General features: G+C 39.2%; 1 protein-coding gene across 6 annotated transcripts in view; it reads right to left on the bottom strand.

The window, feature by feature from the left end:
- Nucleotides 1–299: 299 nt before the first annotated feature.
- LOC101169108 (synaptotagmin-7-like) overlaps nt 300–23,826 on the bottom strand; it is a 97,792-nt gene continuing 74,265 nt past the window's right edge. For all 6 annotated transcript variants that reach the window (XM_023955760.1, XM_023955758.1, XM_023955756.1 and 3 more), the window contains 5 exons: nt 17,697–17,964; nt 16,131–16,300; nt 15,248–15,362; nt 13,343–13,542; nt 300–11,205 (listed from right to left, as the gene is read on the bottom strand). In XM_023955760.1, coding sequence (XP_023811528.1) covers nt 11,101–11,205; nt 13,343–13,542; nt 15,248–15,362; nt 16,131–16,300; nt 17,697–17,964 — 858 coding nt within the window. In that variant the 3' untranslated portion in view covers nt 300–11,100. The remainder of the gene's footprint in view (nt 11,206–13,342; nt 13,543–15,247; nt 15,363–16,130; nt 16,301–17,696; nt 17,965–23,826) is intronic.

The raw sequence follows: 23,826 nt of genomic DNA, 5'->3' as shown, positions 1-23,826 counted from the left end.
TTTTAGGAAAGAAGATGTATGAAGTAAATGGCAGCAAATTTGAATCGTTAAAATTGAACAAATTTGTTCACAGAAATTGGAACTGGAACCATGGACACAATATTAAAATGAGAGGAATGTTTTTTGCTCCCAAAGGTTTTAAAAGAACTTCTCCTTTCAGCTGTTTTGGTACCACAGCTTGAATCATAAAAGCAGTCATTGTTTTGGATTAAAACATGGAACTGTGATTGTGCCCAACACATAAAATCTTGTGAAATAAAACCAAACCTGACAGACAGATGAAGATCAGGACACAGTTGTAGTAAAAATTATTCTTTAATACAGAACAAAATTAGAGCTCAGCTCCAAGGCTCCGTCCACCCAACACACTTCATAATACAGATGAGTGGAGGAGAACAAGAAAATCAACATGTAAGATCACAGTCCGCTCGGCCAAAAAACAGGAGAGGCGAAAATAAACATGGAACGCAAAACCAAAGTGCTACTGAGCGCGACTCTGAGACATCCTCGCCTCCTGATCTGGGCTACGACCATGGGGACATGCTCCTTGGCGTCATGAAGGGCTCTCACACCTTCTCTGCTTCAACCCCCCCCCTGTCAACAGCACCTCAAAGCAGGTACTCATCTTTCAGAAGCAGGTGAGACCAGAGTGCAGTTGGGTTTGGAGGAGCACAGGGTCATGTTTGGGGTTTTTGTTGATGGTTTACAGCTCTCAAATGGGACTTGACCAAGACTTTTGGGTCAGTGCCATGGCTGTTATTGTATGCCTGCTTTGCTGATTATCTATCAACTGTCGCTTGATAGATGCTGGGATGGAATGTTTGAAGTTTTGGAGGTAATGGGATGAGGACAGGTGGGATGTCTGCAGAGGCCGCCCAGTAACAACCCCTTTCTATACTAGCACAGGGACATCAACAGAAGTACTACACAGATATGTACAGAGCAACCAAGCAACACATTGAAATACTGACTAATCAATGCAGGATAGGAAGGGTTTTTACAGTCCAAAATGAATGCACACACCCCAGTACTTTTTAGTGAAGTTGGTCCAGTCTTTAAGGCTCTTTATAATCCTGCTCTTGCTACAAACAGGCAGTAGTGAAGCCACCACGACATAGATTTGAGTCTCACATCTGTGCTTGACTTCTGAATATGGCTGCTTTGTGTTTCTATACACTGAGCTGACAGTTACCCTCCTCCTCCTCAGTGTTTGAAACGAAAGAAGGCGTCGTCTTGCATGTATTCCCTTTTTTGTGCCAAATCACGCTCTGTTCCACACAGTTCTGTTAAAAAAAAAAACAGGTGCTCTTCGGTAGTGTTGAAGGTGACGGATGGGAGACGCTAATGGACAAAGAATCCCAGATAGATCAGGGTGAATGGATTACGGTGAAATTAGACTCTGGTGGTGTATGCATTACCATCTGAATGGGGGGAGCAAATGAATGATCGAGCAGAAGAAGTGGAAATCTATATTTGGTGGAGGATTAAAACTAAGCGTTGTAATGAAGAAACAGAGTGGACACAAGGAAGCACACACGTAGAAGGAGGGCATCTGCCAGCTTCATAAAACATATCTTACACCTTAACACACACACACGCGCACACGCACTGCTTCACATGACAATCTACATCAGAGAGAGGAAAGAGGAGGGAGGCACTGCACAGAGAGAACTAGCACTACCAAGGACAGACGCACACCTAACACACTGTACAGGGTTCCAGTCTGCGTTCCACGGCACTCTCCTGGCTGCCAGAACCTCGCTGCGTCTTATCGTCAAGAAAAAAAGAACAGCCAACAAACAAAGAAAACAGACAGGAAAAAAACATACACTTTGGATCCCACTGGCGATAATAACAAAATATACCAGAAACAAAACTTAGGATATAAAAAGAGCCAGTGGCACCGGGTTTTACAGAAAGCTTTTTCTCAGTGACTGGCTTTTGTAGAGCTTTGAGCTTTTTCTTTTAGTCTACCAAGTATATACTTCTAACCTTACCAGGCAGCTAAAATCTATACAGTACTGTCATTTTTCATATATTTATAGATATTTATACACTATACAAAGTTGGCAAAAATACATAAATAAATACAATAAATCAGATTGTACACATCACAACTGTGTGTTTCAAGATAGAGCACTCTTTGTTAAAGAGGTCGGCCATGGCAAGTTGAGAAAGGAGGCGAAGGAACAGGAGTGTTACCCTTTGTATCCCTTAAAGCGGAGAATTACCCTCAGATTCAGAGCGAAGCCCAATATCAGTGAAGTGTATTGCTTTTTACCTCCCTGATCAAAAAGGTCCAGTTTCTGACGGCAGTTATAGGCTGCTTGGCCTGAATCACATTTAAAAGCAGTGAAGGATCTGGATATTAATGGTCTATTTTTAGACTGTCTGTGGCCTTTTTTTTTTTTTTTTTTTTTGCCTGGTTCTGGCAGATGGTGTTGAAAATGAAGGTTGAACTGCACCTACTGTCTTTCCTGAAGAGAGATGATGGCAGGAACAGCATGTCAGAGGTCATTACGGGTTCTCATAGCAAAGAGATAAGCTCCAGCACAGACTCAGTCAGACACATAAGGTTGTGATTGACGGAAAACGATGAGGTGAAGGTACCTGCAGAAAAATATCTGACCTTCCAATGAAACATCTGCAAACTTGGATTAGATGTGACATATTTTAAAGATTTAGAAAATGTTCTATTCTTTCCCTTTTGTGAATGATGAAGCTGTTATTGGTTATGTCAAGTGGCCGTTTAAAGTCTAATTCTTACAAAAATACCAGGCTTTTTCTTCCTAAAGTTTGACATCTCATTATTTTTTCACTAAGTAATATATTTGTGTCATTCTGTACTACACAAAATAAGACCTGAAAGACCTGACTAAGCTCCTGTCTTTCATCCCACCTTACTTGACCTAGGGCTTTGAGATGTTGGTCGTAAATGGGTGGTTGGGATTACAGATGCACACAGTGACAATGAGCATCTTGAACTTAGTGCAGGGGTCTGCAACCTTCAACACTTAAAGAGCCATTTGAGTAGATTTCTCACTGACCACAACCCAGAAGGGTCCACAAAGTCTGACATCTCCATTTAGAAAAATAAAGACACTGATTTGCATTTAAGGTAATGGTACTATTATATATAAGTATATCTCAGTATATAAATGAATAATATAATATAAATAAACTGTTGTTTTTTTGCATAATAAAACTAACATAAAGATAAAATACAATTCATATTACATGAAAAAGTTTATAACTTTTAACATAGGTTCATATGGCTTCCTTTCAAAATAAAAGACACTGTATCATATAGGATTATCTTACTGCAACAAATGCATAAGTAGGTTGCTTACTGTCAACAGTGAAAAAATAAAAAAGTAAAACAGTTTATTTGACCTTTTGTGTTATATCTCAGTGAGAAATTTGTAAATCCAACTAACCACAATTAAATTAGAAATAATTAAATTATTTTTACTGTATTTTTTGAATCATTAGATGCACCTAAACTCCTTGAATGTGTTCAAAAATAGAAAATCTGCCTTAAATTGCAGTGCACCTTAAATTCTGATTGTGTTTAGACACCACCAAGTGATTTTCTGTGCTACACATTGCTCCCTAATCTGTCAACATGTTTTAATACAACTTGTGATACGTACTGTCCTTCAACTGTTTGTGAATTAATTGAATAAAGTTTGAACTATTTTACTTTTAATTGACTTTACTACAACCTTGCTTTACAGCTACTTTTTAAAAATCAAACCCCTTTTATTCTTCTTTAACCAGAGAGCCACAGTGGACGTTTAAAAGAGCCACATGTGGCTTCAGGGCCGCAGGTTGCAGACCCCTAGCTTAGTGGATGGTGCCCCTCCCCTAAGGATAGGGTACAAAGCTACTTTTTTCACTTCAATAGTAGTCTTTCAAAATATTTTAATCATCTGGCTAAAATGCCACACAGAGGCCCTTCTGTTAAGGCTTTGTGGGCGTGTCCAACTGGGAGGAGACCCATTGTGGACCCCAGATATGCTGAAGAGATTATTTCTCTCAGCTGCTCTGTGAATATCTTTGCATTCCGACTGGATTAAGGAAACAGGCAGAGAGAAATAAGTCTCAGCATCTTTGTTGAGTCTTCTGACCCTGCATCACCATGGAAAAGCAGCAGGTGATGGATGGATCAGATTGTGATGTTCCTGCTTCATAAATCCTTCTCCCTTTTCTGTAAGTGCCGCTATCTCAGAATAAAGCCGGGGTGATGCTCCCTGACCTTTCAGAGCCAGGTGAGGTCAGAGTAGAGGTAGATTTGAAGTTTTGACATGTGCTGCCAATTAAAGAGACAAGTTGTAAGCACTCAAATAATATTTCCAGGGCACGACAGATGGGTTGTTTTCTTTCATTTGGAGCGCACTTCTTCCTTGACACGTGTTCATCCCCATGTGTGACCCCGGCTCACAGCAGCCATGAGTCAAGATTTAACAAGGAAGACCTCATCAGTGTCAGAACATGGCCAATCCTGTCTAACACAATGGTATTACAGAAAATCCCCAAGCCAGTAAGCAGGGAGGGTGAGGGTTGATGCCAAGCGACTGGGGCAGAGGGACTCCACAGGGAGGTGAGCAGCCCTCTCACACATGGCAACAGGGAACGCTCTGCTTCAGATGCGAATGCAGTGAGAAAACAATGCTTATGGTTTCAAATGCATGAACACAATTTTGCTCAGAGTCACAAATTAAGGGGGGTTGGCAGTGTTTCTACAGTAAATATGGGATGTACAGGGTATCACTCCCTCACTTCGTTTGTCTTGCCTGAACCGCACAACATCTCCAACAAAAACAAACAAACAAACAGAAAAAAAACACAGCCGACATCAAAACCCTTATTCAAGAAGGGAAATCGGCTTCATTATCATCAGCATCACCACTGTTAGTCATGAATGTCGTTGTTTTCTTCATTTCAGGTGACAAACGAAAACTCGACATATGACAAATGCAAATTCTTCACCAACAATATTTACATAAAGTTATTTTTTAGAACAGAAGGATGTCCTTCTCAAGATTTGGTAAAGAAATCTAAACAACACAAGAACATCAAGCACACACATACACACTGACTGACAGTCAAATGTTGAAAATAAGCAAAAAATATATTATTACTTATTGTTCTTCATAGTCATTGTGTTACTATTCAAACAATGCTTACTTGAACCCTGATTGGGAGAAGTCAACCCGGTTTTTAACCAGAAGACTAGAGCAATTTAGAGGGTGAGGGTAAGGGAGAGGTGAGGGCCGTCTGCTCAGGGTGAAATGCACACACAAGACAAAGGTGACACAGATGACTTCTGGGCTTACTCAGCCATTCCAGTTTCTGCAGAATAAAGTACTGTGCTTCCTCCAGGACAAGATTAGTGCAGCCCGATTTCAATCTACACACACACAATGCGCACACACAACACTCTCTGATACATGAAACACTACCAATTCAATATTGCATGACCAGACCAAAGCAGGCACCTTTTCAATAGAATATATCACCAATGTGTTGCATATAAAAGCTGAACCCATCTGGAAAACCTTTAGTAAAATATTAGAAACAGGGGAAAAAGTAAGACAACCCTTTGATTTGATTCAACAGTATATTTTACTAATCCTTTGGCAAATGGGTACCCCCCCCGCCCCATGGCCAGCAGAGCAGCAAGCTCCTTAGAAAGCAAACAGACAAGGAAAAGCTGTTAGCGACAGTGAGGAATTGAGCACATCTGTGATGAATCACCGCTGTGGAGATTCATAGATGAAAGGAAGCAGGTAAATCCTCCATTAAAATATAGCATTACTTCATTTTGTGACACACTCATGAGCCGAAAGGACAAAAAACACATGAAGAAAGCAGCTAACCATTATACAGTGTTCACACGGGGCATGTGACATGTCTTCAAGAGCGTGCTAAAACCAAACGCAATTTTGTTGTAATTCATCTTTTGGAAAATCCTTTCAGAGGTCACCACAGCAAATCAGCTTTCATAGATTTGGAGATTTTTATACCGGTTGCCCTTCCTGACACAACTCTGTATTTTATCTAGGCTGGTAACCGGCACAGGAGTTCGTAAAAATGATTTAGCATATGGTGTTTACACTGGACGGTCGCTATTCAAATGTCCACCATGTCCACCGCCTGCAGTTGGAAGAGGCTTGGTGCGAAATCTCAAAGTGGTGCAAATGAATCTTGCTGCAGGTATTTTCTTTCACAGCTCTATTCCGATTTATGAAATGGTGTCATATACCTTCAGCCGGGCACAAACTTCTGTGAATTAAAAGGGATGCCATCCAAACGTCACTATCAAATCTGAGTGATTGGTCAAAATTCAACCTGGTTTAACTTCCAACATGCGTTAATTGGCTGCCTATTTTTACGGAAAGCTCGAAAACGGTCCATAAAAAATGGCCCGAAAAATGTGCATAGCAACATGTGAACACAAGACACTTGAACATGGAAGCCCGAAACGTGCATATACACACACACATTGACTTTACAATGAAAGTGGTCACTTGAACGTGTGTTGCCAAGGGTGGTGTGATCGTACTTCCTGGATTTCTTTAAGTTCTTCTCATCTTTAGGGCGGATATGATTGTCTGTAGTACATTTAGGATAACTAATAATGAGCGCTCCAGTAGGGATCAGTAGCCAGCCTTAATAATCAAACTTTATTCCAGAAATTAGCAGGGAAAACTAACATCATTCTTGTTTCACTCAGCTGGTGAGGCAGTTTTGAAAAAAAGTGTATGACTGCCATGTAAGCCCTATAGACTATAACCAGTTAACTCAAACAGTAATTTGCCTGCTAATTGGTTCAGATGAAGAATTGTTGCCGTGCTGTAAAAGAGTAGAAGACCTGAACACAAGCTGAATTTATCCGAGAGCATCTGCATCCCTGCCCGGCTATATTTGTCAGCTCCGAATGGCTGAAGGTCGTTTTTGACTTAGGTGGTGCCAAGAAAACAAAACATATTTGGAGCTGTGGGACAAGTGGCACTGCAGTAATCTGGGATATGGAAACCGCTTTATCATTTATTTCGGTGCCATGAGGCTGTTTGACAGCTGGCAATGACAACATGAGCAAATATAAAGCAAACATGTTGTGGTTCTAAAAAAAGAAGCTGAGCATTTGTCTTCTTGTTTTCTTACTATTTATTTTTTATTTTTCGTATTCTCAGAAAACCCACGAAGGCTCCCAGTCACAGCAGTGTAGCAGGGAGGATTTTATGCTTTGGAGTCCATTAAAATTTAGGAGTTTGTGTATATCCAAACAAATCTGGGGCATAAAATTTTAAAACCTGAAGTCCTGGAGCCCTGAAGCTTTTCGGAATCATTGACATTACTATGCTGCATATCAAAATTAAAACATGTTATATTTTTACAGATTCAGTGATTCTATAAAGCACAGACTTCTAACAGAAAGATGACATTTTTTAACAGTGCTCACCTGTTCTTTTACTGTGTAAATGTAACTGTCATTGTTGATGTATATCACTCACATCTGCTGAAATGATCAGTCCAAATAAAATATATTTTTTTATTAGGAATAGAAATAGCAAACTAAACTTTCAGCATAATCTTTCTGCAGAATTATGATTCATCACTGAGCCACACTTTCATCCAGCAACTCCCACAGTCCACGACTGCGTCTCTGCAGTCCAGCAAACTTGTTTTCCTAACGGTGTTTGAAATGAAGCTTTTCTGTTAGTGACTCTGTTTCCATCAGAGTGGTTTGATTTAATCATAAACTGTAACTTCTGTTTAAGCACCTTTGTATTAAATGTTTCTGGTAAGATTTTCTTAATTGTAAACGTGTGTAACTTTAACATTTTTGTTCTGATGCTTCTAAGTCTTCTTGTTTCTGCCAAATTTTTAACAGAAAAGAAATTAAACGTTTTTTTTCTTAATATTTTACATTTTAAAAAAAGTTTGTAAGGCTATTCATGGTTTCAACTGAGCTTTTGGGGGGAGCACAATACCAAAGTCATGGTTAACAACAAATTAGAGTATGTTAGCCATATTCAAATGCAAATACGTTTGCGTAGACTGAACTGAAGATTACAAGGTGAGGTTTTTTATGATTATGACTATATATTTGTTTACTCTTTCAGTATTTACAGTATTCTTCATTTGCTTTAGGAAAAGCTAATCATCTCTTAAAAAATCACTCTATTCTTTAGCTTTCCGACATTTTAAGGACAGATTACTGCTGTGTTTAATATAAAACTTGTGCAGTATTTTGCCGTCAAGCAGCGTCACCTGTAAGCTTTCTGTCAGAGCTTTGCATTCTCTCCAAGTCCTAAAACATGCATTCTAGATAAATTACTGATTTTCTTTTGGTCCAAGCTCTTTTAGGATAAAGGAGGAGACTGTAGCAAATGAGATTAGGACTGAGTCCATAAAGGAGCACTCATGTTTTCTGATGCTTCACGTTGTGTGTTTTTTGTTAAGGATAGGAGTTACTTCTGTAGCAAGTGCTCCAGGTCCAAGAAAGCAAAAATTGCTCCTTTCTGTCTTTGTAATGGAAGAGTAATGTACTGTGACATTGCAGGCAGTGGCTGTCAAAACAGTGGGCCCTGTTCCACTGCTGCCCAATTGTTCTGAAGGGTGCTGGACTGGATCAGCGCATCGCAGCAGCCAGCTCCTGTATGGGGCATGAAATATTCTCCGCATGCCGTGTGCTGCTCAGAGCAGCTCATGGAAACGCTCGGTGTGGAGCAACACGGATCACAGGCGTAACTGCATCTTTATCTTTAGCACAAATTCGAGCGAGCATGAAACTCGTCTGAAATAATGGGAACTGCACTAAGCCACAAAGATGGGATTCATTTCATTTAATAGTCAAACCCCTCTTGAAAAGACAACCGTGCAGTGACACAAAACAGTCAGAGCTAAATAAAATCAGAAAAGGACAAAATTCAGCTTTTAGCAAGTTTTTGCTGCAGGATGTGCCTCACGGACCACCGCGCCACTGTACCGCTACAGTACTCTCTGCTGCTCTCAAGCACTCAGTGCAGAGACGATATCTAATCTGTTTCAGCAGGATCTCAGCGGCAGATCAAGCCATCATCTAATATCACACCCATCAGTGATACAGTTCCTGTGAACTGCAGCTATAACTCAGAGGTTTTAGTCAGTGCAGAGGATGACTTCTGCTTGCATTTCTGCATGTTGCTCAACTCCCTGGACAGAAGTGCGGACTGTTGCTTGTGTCTCAGACAGGCTTCTTGGTGATCGACACACCGCTGGGCTGATCCGCCTCTGTGTGACACACAGACGAGTCTGATGCTACAACTTCATCCTGACCTGACATTTCAGACACTTGCGCTCTGCCACCAGGAGGCTGTAGCTGCCATACAAGTACACACATTCAAACACTGCTGCACAAGGGATGACAACAATGGCAAAAATAGGAAGATGAGAGCCCCACCTTCTCTGTGATCTTCACCTCATCCCCAGACCCTGAAATCAAACAGACCTCACCTCTCCCCGACTGCTGCCCGCCCCCTCAGATACCCCTCCCTTGATTTTCACCACAGCTATAATCATCATCAAAACTATCATTATTATTATTGTTATTACATTTTAAAAAGTGCAAAATGAACTCCCCCGCGCCCTCTTTCGGAAGGCAGGGCAGTAGAATATGGGGAAAGGATGGCAGTAAGAAGAGCAAGAAGAGCACAAAAGGAGAAAGAGAAAAGAGAAGATTTCTGCCCATTTTCAACCCATTTTCCTCCTGTGAATGCACACTCACCAGCAGGCACACGTTAACATGACACACCATAGAGTCAAACCTGGTGGAGATCAACGCCCACCAGCCTAAAACAAGAGCACAGGGCAGCACAAATATGTCATAGTGTGCACACAACCAAATGCATGTACACAAAGAGTACAAATTGAAATCTTTGCTTGTGTATCAACTTTGGAAGAAGATTTAATGGGTTTCAAATAGTTTCTCCAGTAGATGATGCTGTGAAAAGTGACATCATAGAATCTCCAGATAGAAAGATTTGTTTTCTTGTTTCTTTGTTGTTGCTGCATCGACATCTTCTTTTTTCTCTCTCCGTGTCACGACTTGTTAAGTCTGGAAAAATCAGGAGTGAACCCTTTCACAAGTTTGTGTTCCCACTTTTCCACTTTGCAAAAGTTCTTTTTTTTTGTAATTGTTTTTAATCTCTTTTTCGATTTTTAAAGCTACAGCACAGCACCCACGGCACACAGACGACAAGGAAGGCTCCAGAAAAATGGGTGGGGCGAGGCAAGTCATTTACTAATATTGTGCGCGAGGTTAAAGGTGGGTTTATGATAGGAAGAGAAAACGAAAAAGAAGAGCAGAGAAAGAGAAAGATAGAGGGAAGGAAACATCACTCTGGAGTTCAGCTTGTTTCACTGCAAACCAAGCATTGACTGTTTTCAATAACCTCAGCTGAAGTTTAATCCACTTTTTAAGAGGGGGGGGGGGACGCAGAACAGAGCTTGTAGCACACTTAACAAGGATGATAAATATAATGAGACAGAAGGGATGTGAAAAAACATGGGGTTCAATATGTGTGAATATAAGGGACAATCTGTCAATCTATCCTATAATAATATATGTACATATAGTACATACTGTATAATATTGTAGTAATCGTACAACAGGAATAAAGGAGATCAATCACTGTAGAAGTTTCTCTGTGATCTACGGGACTGGCACCTTGGATAAGGCGACAGTGCAGTTCAAAAGTTAGGGATCCAAAAAAGAAAAATGCTTATTAGATCATGTGGATAAATACACAGACGTACAGACAGATAGAAATGAGGGGGGGGGGGCTTTTGGCAAAGTGGAGACAAAAACTGAGACACAACTGCACAAGTACAAGGAAGAATTGGGAACAGAAGCAAAAAAAAAAAGAGGAGAGGAAATTGAGAATTCGAAAGAAAAGAGAAGAGTTTAAAGGTTTAAGAGAGCAGATGGCTAATTGTACCCGTGTTTTGCAGCCTGGCAGCAAGTCAGTCTTGTGCATAAGGAAGGGAGTGGGAGTAGGGAGAGGGAGGGGGGATAGGAGATGGGGCCATGGAGGAAGCTGGGTGGTGCGATCAGGCTTTGAGAGCGTGCCACTGGGCGACGTTTGTACGCGGCCGAGCGAGCATGTCTTTCCAGTGTTTCACTTCTGCAGGTCCACTCTTCCATGAAAGGTAAATCTGAGGGCAGACCAGAAACACAATCACTGTGTAACCTCCATAACATGTCCCAGACAAGAACAATTGTTGAACCGCTTCAACTTTTTGAAAAAAAAAGAGTTTTTTTTTTTTTTTTATAGTCATTTAGGTAAATTTTGGTTCATTCCAGCTCAGATAACACTTTTTCTACAAGATTTACTTTGGGGGACATTGTGTTGGAAGAAATTAACACATCAAGATAGAGGTCTCGGTTCATCAACAAGCTAAAACTACGGTGGCCCATGAACATGTTGAAGAAGAAGAAAAAAAAATTAAACCGTGAGTAATAGTAATCCATAATCAACCATGAAAAACGATAGTATTAGTTTGAACTTTAACTAGACACAACTGATCAGTGTCATTTTGATTCAAAATTTGTCTTTTTGCACATACAGCTACACAAGTCAAATAAATGACAGAAAAATTAGGCTTATGACTTGAGCAATGCCCTCAGGTCAAGTTGAAATGAGGACGTTTCACTTCATGTGGAAAAAAACCAGCAAACACAGCTGTTTTTTTTAGAAATTCAAAGACAGTCTTAAAAAAACACATCTTTTTTTTTTAATGCAATTAAATCCTAAAAGCCTCCAAACCTTAATGAGCTGGAAATGTTTGCATAAGAATAATGGTCAGAGAGCAACATGGGGTGAAGCAGACTGTCAGATGTTATTAGTGCGAAAAGAAGCCTGAATTAATTTAAAATGTATATTTTAACATTTGAAACTTGTAAATTCTCACACATATCTTTGCAGATAATCATCACAGCTGTAAGGATAAGAATGTTTGCAGTTTTAGTTGTATTCCTTCCATAGAAATTATCTGGTTTTTGCTCTGTGCCAAAATAGATTGCAAAGGTGATGGGAGACAGATTTTCTCATCTGTAAAACTGACTGGTCATTTGCACAGATTTCTATGTTTGTGCTAAGCTAACCATCTGCCAGGCTTAAGTAAAGCGACAAATGCAGGAGTTATCAGTGATTTAGAGGCAGCTGTGGCTCAAGAAAAAAGGTGGCAGTACAGTGAGCAGAAGGTGTTTGGTTTGGTGCCCAGTTTCCAAGTAAAGATGTTGTAAACTCTTCAGGAAAAACACTGAAGCACAGATGGACTCTGATATGTTCACAAGGAACATCATCTGCTATTTGCAGTAAAATCCAACAGAATACAACAATTCTTTGATTAGAAGTTTGAAATGATTCGTTTCAGAACATTTATGAGACATTTCTGATGAAGATAAAGACATAATTCAAAACAGCAAACCAATATAGCAAACCAACCCTAGTTTAATATGTCAGAATTTCAGAGAACTTATTGCATATTGCATTTGTTAAGGCAAAATATTTTTCGCAACCAACAGTAAATAATTTGTGGTAAAACACTTAAATTTACTGCAAAGGTAGAAAAAACAGAAAATGATCTGTGAGTGTAAAATTCTGCTCATGTAGCTTTGAATTTTTGTCCGTTTTTATACCTTAGTCAGGTTACCGGATGTCTTAGTTCCTATTACCCTTACAGGTGGATACGGGCTGGCTGCAGGTTTTAAAAAAAAAGGGGCAAATCTGCATGAGGAGTGCAAGTATACTGCACACGATTTTAAGGTTGTAGACCACTCGGTGGTTCACTGCGGGCGACAGGCCGTAGTGAACACCTAAACAAAACCTAAGCCTCACTAACGACTAAATTGCCGTACAACATGGCATAAGTGTGATTAACTTACATTATCCCTACAAATACTTCACAATACACAACAATGATACGTTCCACTTTCATGACGTCCCTTAAGGTGGCTGTTCGGGTCCAAGACACACCTGCACTCCCTTTAAGATGCAGCCGCACCTGTCTACGACCCCCCACGGGTTTAGACAACCCAAAAACCCGCAGCACCCATATGGGTCAATCCCTGTTTGGGTGCCTGTGACTAAGGCATTACATAACTCACTGTTAAAATGCTGTGATCCCTATATCCCACATTGCAACACTGACTGTGTTGGCAATGTGGGATATAGTTTAATGTAAAGTATGATCGTACTTGTTGAAGTTTAAGTATGTTGCTCTAAACTGATTTATTTTGCTCGGATTCAATCAGAGAAAGCAAAAAAAAATCCTCATGACATCAGGTTACCTTGCCAATCACGTCGTTGCGGCTGAGCCGGTCCTTGTCCATGACAGTGATGACGATGGTGGTCTCCCTCAGCACATGAGCGGGCACGTCGAAGGGGAAGGACTCATTGAAGACTGGGTTCAGACAGCACTTAATAACCACCGTCTTCTTCTTCTCTACACGCTTGTCCTTGTGCATGAGCCACACTTTCACATAGGGGTCTGCAACATAGATGCAGTGAGCAGCCGTTCATATTAGCAGAATCACGAAGATGCTCAGGAATAGTGGATTTTAGGGTCAGATTTGCAATTACCCTCCTTATTGTTAAGTCAAAAAGGCAGCAGGGAAGCAGTTACAGAGTCTGAGCTCAAGGTCAACCTATTCCCAAAGCTGGAAAACATACAAATGAGGAAGTATTTATGGAAATAGTGGCCAGGGGATTCAGGCTACGTTCACACCGCAGGCTGAAACGACCCAATTCCAATTTTTTTGCCCCTATGCAACCTGTATCTGATCTTTTCATGACAGTCTTTGAATCCGATACGTATCCGATCTTTTCAAATGTGACCTCTGTCTGAACGGCCAGGACACATGTATCCGACCTGTACGTCATTGATACGCTACAAACGTCATTATTCTGCGTTGAAGTAGGCAGGAACGATATAACATAAAAATCAACCATGGCGGACGATGCTGCTGAGACCAGTCAGTGGAAGGGAAGCGAGGTCACCGATTTGATTAATATTTGGGGTGACAGCTCTATTCAGGCCAAACTCCAGGGTTCTTATCACAACCGGGCGTTTTTTTTTTTTTAAATTTCCAGCGAAATGGCCAAGCTTGGTGTTGAACCTTTCCCACGATTACTTTTTTTTTTTCTCCCTTTCCGACCGCGGTCAGAAGCGCGGTGGACCGAAGGCGTATCCCCCTCCGGGGTTCACTTCCTCGTTTGGACCCTTAGATTCTCCAGGATTCTCCACAATGGGTTAATAAAGAGTGCATAGGATTTATTATGGGGGAAGCCTTCTTTTATTACCGTTCTCCTTCCTCCCTAACACACAACATGAATGTGCGCCCACACTGCCCCCCTCATTCTCTACCTTGCTGCACGCACACTCTCCTCTCTCTTACACACACGTGCACGGCCCCAGCACATACACATCCCTATTCCACAACAGTGGGCACAGACGATCCTGGCTCCAATGCCTTCTTAAAATGAGAAGATTGTAATTGTGCTGGCTCCTTTGTGAAAATAAATGTAATAATGCAAAAAGAGCTCCGCTGTTGACAACACTGTTGTTGACATCCATTATTAACGTTAGCTACTTCCACAAACAACGAGTGACGTCGTACACCGTTGAGTACTCTTCTGCGCATGCAGGTCAGTTCTGGGTCATTTCATGGTCACACAGGAGATCAGAAAAGTTTGCATTTAATTGGAAATGTGAACAGCCTTGCAAAAAAATTGGATTTTTTCAAAAAATCGGAATTGAGCATTAGGCCCTGCAGTGTGAACGTAGCCTTAGTCTAACTATTCTAGGGAACTTAATAAAGGTAACAGCTACCACTCTTACACCTGGAAGGATTTTACAAAATAAAAGGGGGAAAAAAACTTTTCACAAAAAATGCCTATTTTAAAAACCAACCAGACTTGGCTGATACACATTTGGTTGGAGGGCTCCTGATCCTCATAGATAAACAGAAAGATAGAGGTCATCTGAGAGATGCTTGATGCAATGTCACCTTGCGGCCGCAGTTATCTAAAACAGACAGTGACTCTCCTCTGCACAGGCAAGACTTTAAATATTTGTAGAGGAAGGCAAAGCGGCGAGTGAAGCCACAGACCCTTCATCATCCAGAGAATGAGGGATGAGCAGCAAGCACAGGTTGAAGAAAGAAGAACGTGAATAAACATGGAGGAGTGTCTACCTGAAGTTCCACCGATATCCATGGCTTTAAGATTGCGAGCTTTGATGATGTTCACAGTGATGGTGTTGGCAGTGGGGTTGTAGCAGAGAGACACAAGCAGTTCTCCTCGTCTCCCCTGAGAAGAACATGCGTAAACACAATGGAACAAGAATCCTCCTTGATAAACCTACTTCATAAAAAAATTGTGGCATCTTATATGGCTGTCCTTTCTGCCCCAAAGCTCTAGTTCAAAACACAGTTAGTCTGGTCTTGTGCAGTGGCCCTGAAGTGCAAATCAAGCTAACAAATAAACACAAAAACAAATAAAAGATTACAAGTAAAAAAGTAAAACAAATAATAAAAAAACAACCAAAACACAATCAATTTCAAAAAAATGAAAACATATTCAGAAAACAAAAGGAATTTCCAGAAATCAAAATAAAATGTTAAAAAATTTAACTCAGTAAGAAACTAGAAAACATAGATACTATGGGACGTCACTGATTGGATATCCCATAAGATACCTACTTTTTCAGTAAATTTCTTGTGTTTCGTTTTTGAACATTTCATTTTGATTTCCAGAAGTTAGTTTCTTTTCCAAAACGTTTCATTTTTATTTTGTTTAATTTTTCTTTTAAATGTAATTTCTTGTAATGTGTGGTTTTTTTTGGGGTTTTTTTTTTGCTTTTTAAATTTTCGTTGTGATCTTTAATATGGTTTTGCATTGAGTAATTTGTTGGTGTCATTTGCACTTCAGGGACATCGTAGTCTTTGCCAAAAAAGTAGCTCATCCTAAATTTGCATCCACCAGGCCAACATGCTGAAAAGCGTCCCCAAACTCGTCCCACTTGCTTTAATAAGCAACACGGAAATAATGTGCCTCAGACAGCCTCTACCATCTTACACTGCCATCACTGCAGGGCTTGAGCTCCTTCCAGAAGGTCTTCATCTGGCCCAGTTCCACTTTGTTCAGGGGAATTGACACCTCTCCAATGGGGTCGTTTCTGCTGAAGCGGTCATAGTCCAGAACCTGCAGGTAGAGAGTGCGCTCCCTCACCTTCTCATATGGGAAACCTGAAACAGACACAGAAGCTGATAAAACACTGCCAGGAGCAGCGAAAGTCCCAAAGAGTGAGAAGCTTGTATCTGACAGTGTGGCAGAGGGGGGTGTTATCAGCAGAGTGCTAACAGAGGGGAATTTGACAAAGGCCAAAGTGCATGTAAAAAGCGATTGTCAGTGTTTTCCCAAATGACCCACAGCGATCATTACGGAGAATTCCTCACTGGGAAGCCAAACTCATTCATTTTTCATCAGCACTTGTGATTCTCTGGAAAAGATTTGGACTGCATCCACATTTTTCTTTCTCTGTCTAACCATTGCTGTCAGGCAAAAACATTGGAATTTCAAAAGGGACTGGCTATGAATGTGAATGTAAATCAACAGAATAAATAAGTAATTATTTAAATATCGTCAAGCGTCGTAGCGTCAATTTTTCAAAATGTAAAATTCTTCTCAATAAGCTCCGAGACTCATATTTTAATACAATCTGGTTTCCATTTTTAATTCCTGATAGGGTGAAAATTGTCACATTGTTTTAAAAAAAAAAGATTAGGTAAAATAATCTATTTGTGCGAGGAACAACAATGGACAAAAGATCTCAAAACAAAGTAGTCAGGAATTAATAATTTCCTAACAAGTTACTTAAATTTATTTTTCCAGGAAAATTGAATGTCATTAGTCTGGAGGGTTCCTTGTTTCAAACTAAAATCCAAACAGCGTTTGATGGCAATTTGTCAAGAGCTCAGTCCAGATGGTACTGATGAAACCTGCAAGTTTTATCAGTAACATTGGGAAAAATGAAAGAGGTTTATGTTAACTCTAGTCAAAAGTGGCTCAAATCTCTGTTCCTAAAAGCTTTTTTTAATGAAAAGTAATACATTTTTAAAAAATTGGACCAAATAAGAACAAATCAGAAATCCGGAGTCTTAAATGGGTTTGGATTCTGTACGTATTTTTTAAGTTAAACTACTGAAATATTCTGGAGGTCTCATCTAATAGCTTTAATTATCATTTTGCCTGCCTCATTTTTAACTGCACACCACCCTGTCACTCCTGGAGGATTAATCCATGTTGCCACCAAACTAGAGATTAAATCCTACGCCAATTTACTGGATGTCCTCCATTTCCGGGCAGCAGTCAGAAGTTTTATCTATTAAAGTTATGGACAGAATTTTGTACAAAAGGCAGACCTGGCAGTTTCCTGCATCAACTGGAAATGAGCCTGGTTTTTCTAGCAAGTGCTCAGAAAGCTGCAGGGAGACTGAAAACACTCATTGTGACGATCCCAAATGCCCCACTCTCTCAAAAAGCATCAAACAGCATCAACATTTTTCTTTCTTTTTTACTGGAACATGATGTCACTCAGTGTCTGTAGTGACGCCAGCTTTGATGAGTGTTTAGAACACAGACCTTCAAAGAGGAAAGTTTCGTTCCAGTGGGGGTTTAGGTTCTTCCTCTTAACCTTGGTCTCCAGCTTGTGCTTCTTGTCGGGCAGCAGGTAGATTTTAACAAAAGGGTCTGAGGTTCCGGAGAAGTCCTTGGCCGGCAGGTCCTGGCCTTTTAGGACTTTGACGGTGAGTGTCGTGTTCTGGAAGCTGTAGCCTATGCTGAACTGGATCCGGCCCAGCTTTTCACTGATAGGCCCTTCACCATCGTCATCCTCTGAGCCTGGTGACAACTGCAGGGCCACAAATGCAAAACAAATGAGTAGCGAATCTCAGAGCAGCCACTTGCATGAAGAGTTAGGTGCAAGGTCATCAGCAGCACACACAGACAGACTTTGACAGAGAAAAGAAGTAAGGTAGTGGGATTTTTGGAGCTCCAGCTTCTACTCTGAGGCAAACATTAGTCAGAGTCACTCTTTAAATACCTTACTAATTTTCTTAAAAGGAAGGAGGCGCTCAGATTGAAGATACAGAGCTTAAGACCACATTTTGCTTTCCCGTCCACTGTGACTTCTTTATCATTACCGTGTACTAAATGGCCGCAATCTGATAAAAGCAACAGATAACGAGTGAGAGAGCATACAAGAGACAAAGTGAAAGGAGATGAGACAGAGTTGTGTGAGAAGCATCAATAGTTACAGCTACAGAAGCAGAGTTCAAGGTTGGTATTCTGCAGTAGCAGCTGCTTTGACAGTTCCTTCTTTTCTCCCTGTGGCTCTGCTTCCTGACTGTCTTTTAATGGATTTTCCTTTCTTAACGTTGCATTTACAGGAAAGAGGAGTTTGATGAATTTGTTTTAACAAAGGTTACTTAAATTCACCTCTGTGTGGAATAAATATTTAATTGTCCAATCAAATATAAGGAGTAAACATCACATGGCTGATTGTGGAGCCTGATGTGGTGCTTTTTGTGAAGTTTTATTTTTTGTGTTGTTTTCATTTATGCTCTGATTTGACAGTCGCATCAGGTTTTAGTTTTTATTGATAGCCGCTGTAGGTGTTCTTAGTTACCGGCCGGTCAAAACTCGAGTCTCCACCCATCTTCCCATTTCAAACTTCGAATTTTTGCTTTGTCCAAATGAGTTCACATTTTGCTTTTTGTTTTGCCCAAGATTTATTTATTAAATGTAGTTTCTTCTACTCCTGCATTCGGGCCCTTTCACAACTCCTGACAGGCACGCTTATTGTTAGCGGTAGAAACACACTTCAGACACTCAGAAAAACAAATCAATATTGTGTGGCTCATTTTAAATGAAGAGAAAAATCGGAATGAAACAAACAGGCTTGTTGTGCCGTTGTGATACTTTCCTCTCTTTCTTGTATCAAACATCAACTATTATGACACAGGAGTACAAAAACAAACTAAATGCAATTACTGAGTTACTTTTTAAACATAAATCTTTCTAATATTTGCCTTCAATCATTCACATTTAAAAGGTCTTAAAATAACAATATAGTAATATCAGCTCAAGGTTAACATGCAGTATGCAAACCAAAAAGCATTTTTAGAGTGAAATTTTCAAACAGACATTCAGGCATAAATATTTTTCAGCAATATTTATTTACCAATGAGAATTTTTTGATTAAAATAAGTGTATCACTTTAAATACATACAGTCATGCCAAATTATAGGCAACTAAGAATGCAACAGGAGAAATCATGGCTGACCTCCTCAAACCATTGAAAATTAAAATATCTGCCTAAATCTATAAGTTTGTTTATTTTACTCTAACAAAATAGAATGAATAATATTAGAAGACTTGCAGGGGAAGTTTTTTGTGATCCAACTTATTTTGATTTTTCATGTCAAGGTAAAAAGACCCATTTGCGCAACAAATGGCTGATGCAGAGGAACAAGTGAAGAGCCATGATGAGAATCGGGTTACAAAGTTACAGACAATAGGGGACAGAAAGGAAAAGCTAAAGATATAAGTAACCCTACCTGTGAGCTTGAATATTAACATTTGCCTTGTGTACTTTCACATGTCAAGTTAGGTATACTTAAATTATTTCAAAGTGGTGAATCTACCAATAAACTGGTTTTATTTCCTCATCATACTAGAGGTTAGCTGCCAGCTATTTCTATCACACAAGCCTAATTTGGCCAGATTTGGAAACCCACCATGATTTTTAAAATACAATAGATGAAAACCTGGCAGAGGTTTTACTTAAAGATATTTATTTTAGTGACGATGAACTCCCCCTGTGGGTCTAATTATTCCTTTATCTTTGGTGATTTGTGTGTAATTCTGTGCCAGATGAACATCTGATTGGGTTCATTTATAACAGCTTGATGTTCATTACCTTTCCACTGAAAGGATGAGGTACTAGCGGACGCTGTGTATGCTGCATGACAGTTTGCACATTAATTGCTGTTGCCAAAAGCTGCTGTTATTTCTCGTATGTGCCACAATTTCTCCACTGCCCTTTAATTATGTGATATGTGCAAACCAGAAGGTGTTAAGTAATTCATGTGACAGTATTTTGCCAGGTCCCTTATGTAACCACCTCAGCTCTTATTTGCTTCAGGGCTTTAATCCCTGAACCCTTTTCTCTCAGCATATTGAATGTCTGCTCAATTGATGATTCAAAATGACTGACTAAGGTGACCTATTAAGAACTTTCCCCCTTTATCCTTGAAATAAAACTCCTGTTTCTCTGGCAGTTTCATCAGTCCACTCATTGTTGAACAGTCTAATCAAAATTTCATCTTTTGCAGATGGTTCAAAAATGCTAAACAATATCTGCACCTTGACATAGCAAGAAATTATTTGTTTTTATCATTTCTTTTGCATTACAAAAAAGCACAGCCTGTTGCCCCATGCATTCACATTTTTGAGCGTTCAGCAGCTTGATTATCCTCACAGACAAGAGGGCACATTTTTCTTTCTTGTGTGGTAATTTTATATAATGGTTGCAGGTAAAAAACAAAAAAAAGCATACATTTCATTCCGTTGAATAATAAAGTGATCTACTAAGTAGTAGAGTCAGGTTGCACAGCACATCTAAAAAGGGTTTTTACTCGTTATGCTATCTGCACCCACTGTTTAATCTTTTTGGCTTTTGTCAGTAAATAATTAAAAAGATAAATCCAAATTAAAAAAATAAGATTACCGTAATGTGGGTTTCAGTTAAGGTTCTCCTAAGGGTGATGAATAGTCTCCTCACTCTTCCGTGATTTTACAAACAAAAAAAAGAAGTCATCCAGGTTTTACCCACTATAAAGTCCCATTCCAACCCCCTTTTGATTCATTGTAAAAGCGTTCCCAATGGTCTTAATTATGATTATGCCGTTTTTAGTAAAGATCCAAAAACGTGTCATTTTCTTGGACATAGTTTTTGCAGGGTAGCAGGAGTTCATCAGAACACCATTTACGTACGGTAACTAAAGAAATCCAGAAATATTTAACTCCTGATCAAATGTTTGACAAAGTCTTCATGGTTTGCAAAGCCACATCATCTGTTGTCTCTAAAGTACCATAGCCTACAATGGATTTATGCCGCCGGAAGTTTTTACAGGGAATGAATGAGAGACAGCTGAAATGATGAGGTCAAGAAACTTGGATAACTTAATTATAGAAACTCTTCAACAAACACAACCCAATCTGCCAGGGGTGGATGTTTGTGGAGGACTTAAACACAGGAGATATGACATGTGGAAGAAACTTCATTCATTCATAAAACTTAAACAAGGCAAAAACATGACTGATTAAAAAGTGAGAAACTTAGCTTGGAATCACTGTTCTTAAGAAAATGGCGAGACAATTATCTACAACAGTGTTTTTCAACCTTTTTTAAGCCAAGGCACGCTTTATCCTTGACAGAAATTCCGCGGCACACCAGCATCCATAAAATAATAATAAATAGTATGTATTGACATACAGTCATCCACATTTTGGTGATAATTTTGGCAAAAAAAGCTGGAAGTTGCAGCTGTTTTTTCTAAAAGATGGAATAAAGTGAAGTTAGTTTTCAGTAATAATTTTCAACTAAATTATTTGAAATTTTACCCTGGTAGTTGTTTTTTCCTCCAGTTTATTAACATGCAATTTTATGTAACCTCCCAAAAAAAACACATATATTCTTTCTAAATAGTGATTTATTTTTTTATTTTTTCAATGTTGGTGCAAAAGCAACTGTAATTTTTGAACAATATGATCACAAAATGTTTGATAAATGTTACACAAAAATACTAACATTCATGTTTTCTGTAGCTACACAAAAAGTGAACATGTTAAGGTTTTATTAGTTATTCTTTTTTTCTTAATCAAAAATGAAGTCTTTGAAAACTTTAACAAAAACGTTTTATTTCTTTATAGATGATTAAATTGTTTCAATTTAGTTTAACTGTGTCTGTTGGCCACTTCACCTTAATCCTGTTTCCTAAATGTTTTTATTACTTCTATTTAAGCTTAACGTTTCATTTTTCAAAAATGACTGAAGTCTGAAACTGAATTTGTTCTTCAATCCAGACATTATTAGAAAAGTGTTTCAGTTAAAAAAAAAAGATGACTTGGACTTGTTAATAAACACAAACCTTGAAGGAGAACTAAACTGTTGACCTTTGATTTCATCAAGAAGATTTAAAAACTCTTTGATGTGTGTTCGTTGGTGTTTTAAGATGTTTAACAGGGAAGACTCAGTAGCGCAGAGACATTGTCACTTTAACAAAATGCATTATGGGAGATTGGTGATGCCAGATAGACTAGCGTCTCTGAGCTTCATTGTTTTGTTCACTTGTTCCACGGTCTGACACCGGATTCTGTGGAAAGCTACACCGCTAAAGACGAGCTTTAGCTGGTATTTTTGTTAGAACTGGGAGACTTTATGAGCAGAATCGGAACAAGGAAGTGAAGACTTTAACCACTTCTGATTGGTCAGACTGATGACGTATGATTAGGGGTCCAAGAATGATTGGCAGAGACAGTTAAAGGGGTGGGACTTTTCCGAAAACAGAGCTGAAGCTGCGGCTAAATCGCGGTACCGTCATTCTTATCAAAGTGTCTTTAATAGAATTAAATAAACACAAAGAAAAAAGTATTTTACGATCTTTCATATTCCTAACTTCTCAGTGTTTTATCGGGACCTGTTTGGATGAACAAAGAGCTGATATCCTGGAGATAGTAAATGTTTATAGATCAGTGAATGGGTAGGTTCCCAATGCACACCTGACCATTTCTCGCGGCACACTACTGGTTGAAAAACACTGATTTACAACATAAACAGCTATGAATTACACAAAAATGACTGTGGGATGAATAAATCTGAAATCAGAGCTAAACACAAAGCATGACAAATAACACACAAAAAAAAGAAAATAAAAAACCCTCACACAGCCAGATGCAAAAGATTAAATTTAAATCGTATTTTAAAATACAAATGTGTACATTGACACTTGTGTTTCCCATCACTTTCAAGACAAAGCCTTGCAGAGAAAGCTCATCTGCACCTTTTCCTGATTTTTTGAAAACCTCTTCAACTTTACAAGACCTTTCTAGTGTGTTGAGTACTTTCACTATATACTCTCAGAAGCACCTTGTTCATTTGCCCCTATGTTTAATTTGCCCTTTGACAAGAACAGACCAACATCAAAGTCATCCGAATCTGTGGGATGAGGATGTCTGCTGTGCTGTGTAACTGGGTCAGACTGAAGAAGCATGAAATCACAACAAAACAGAGAAGTCTTTCCACTAAACGTTTCGATTACATTACTGCCCACACCCCACATTGTAACTTAATATTGTCTTTATGCGAAGATGGTTATTACTTATATAATTTGTTATAATTTGTTTGTTATAATTTGTGACACATTGTTTTTCTTTTTTGCAAATTGATCAGGTGGTATCTGTAAAGAAATCCTTTTTTTGTTTGTTTTTTACAGAAGGCTGTTTCTTTCAAGGAGGCAGACATTCTGATTATTATTTAAATTGGTCTAATTTTTCAGACTATATAATATTTTTTACTTCAGACAAGAAAAGGTTTTTTTCTAGTCTTTTTACCTTGAATCGATCATACATAAGTGGTTGCACATCACAAGAAAGCAACTTTAAAACAAAGAGAAACGCCTTTAGCTGAGTAATTTGCTGAGCAGGTTTA

Source organism: Oryzias latipes, chromosome 6, assembly GCF_002234675.1.
Source record: "Oryzias latipes chromosome 6, ASM223467v1".
Lineage (NCBI taxonomy): Eukaryota > Metazoa > Chordata > Actinopteri > Beloniformes > Adrianichthyidae > Oryzias > Oryzias latipes.
Note: the sequence above shows the minus strand (reverse complement) of the source record. Positions and strands in the feature narration are given on the sequence as shown.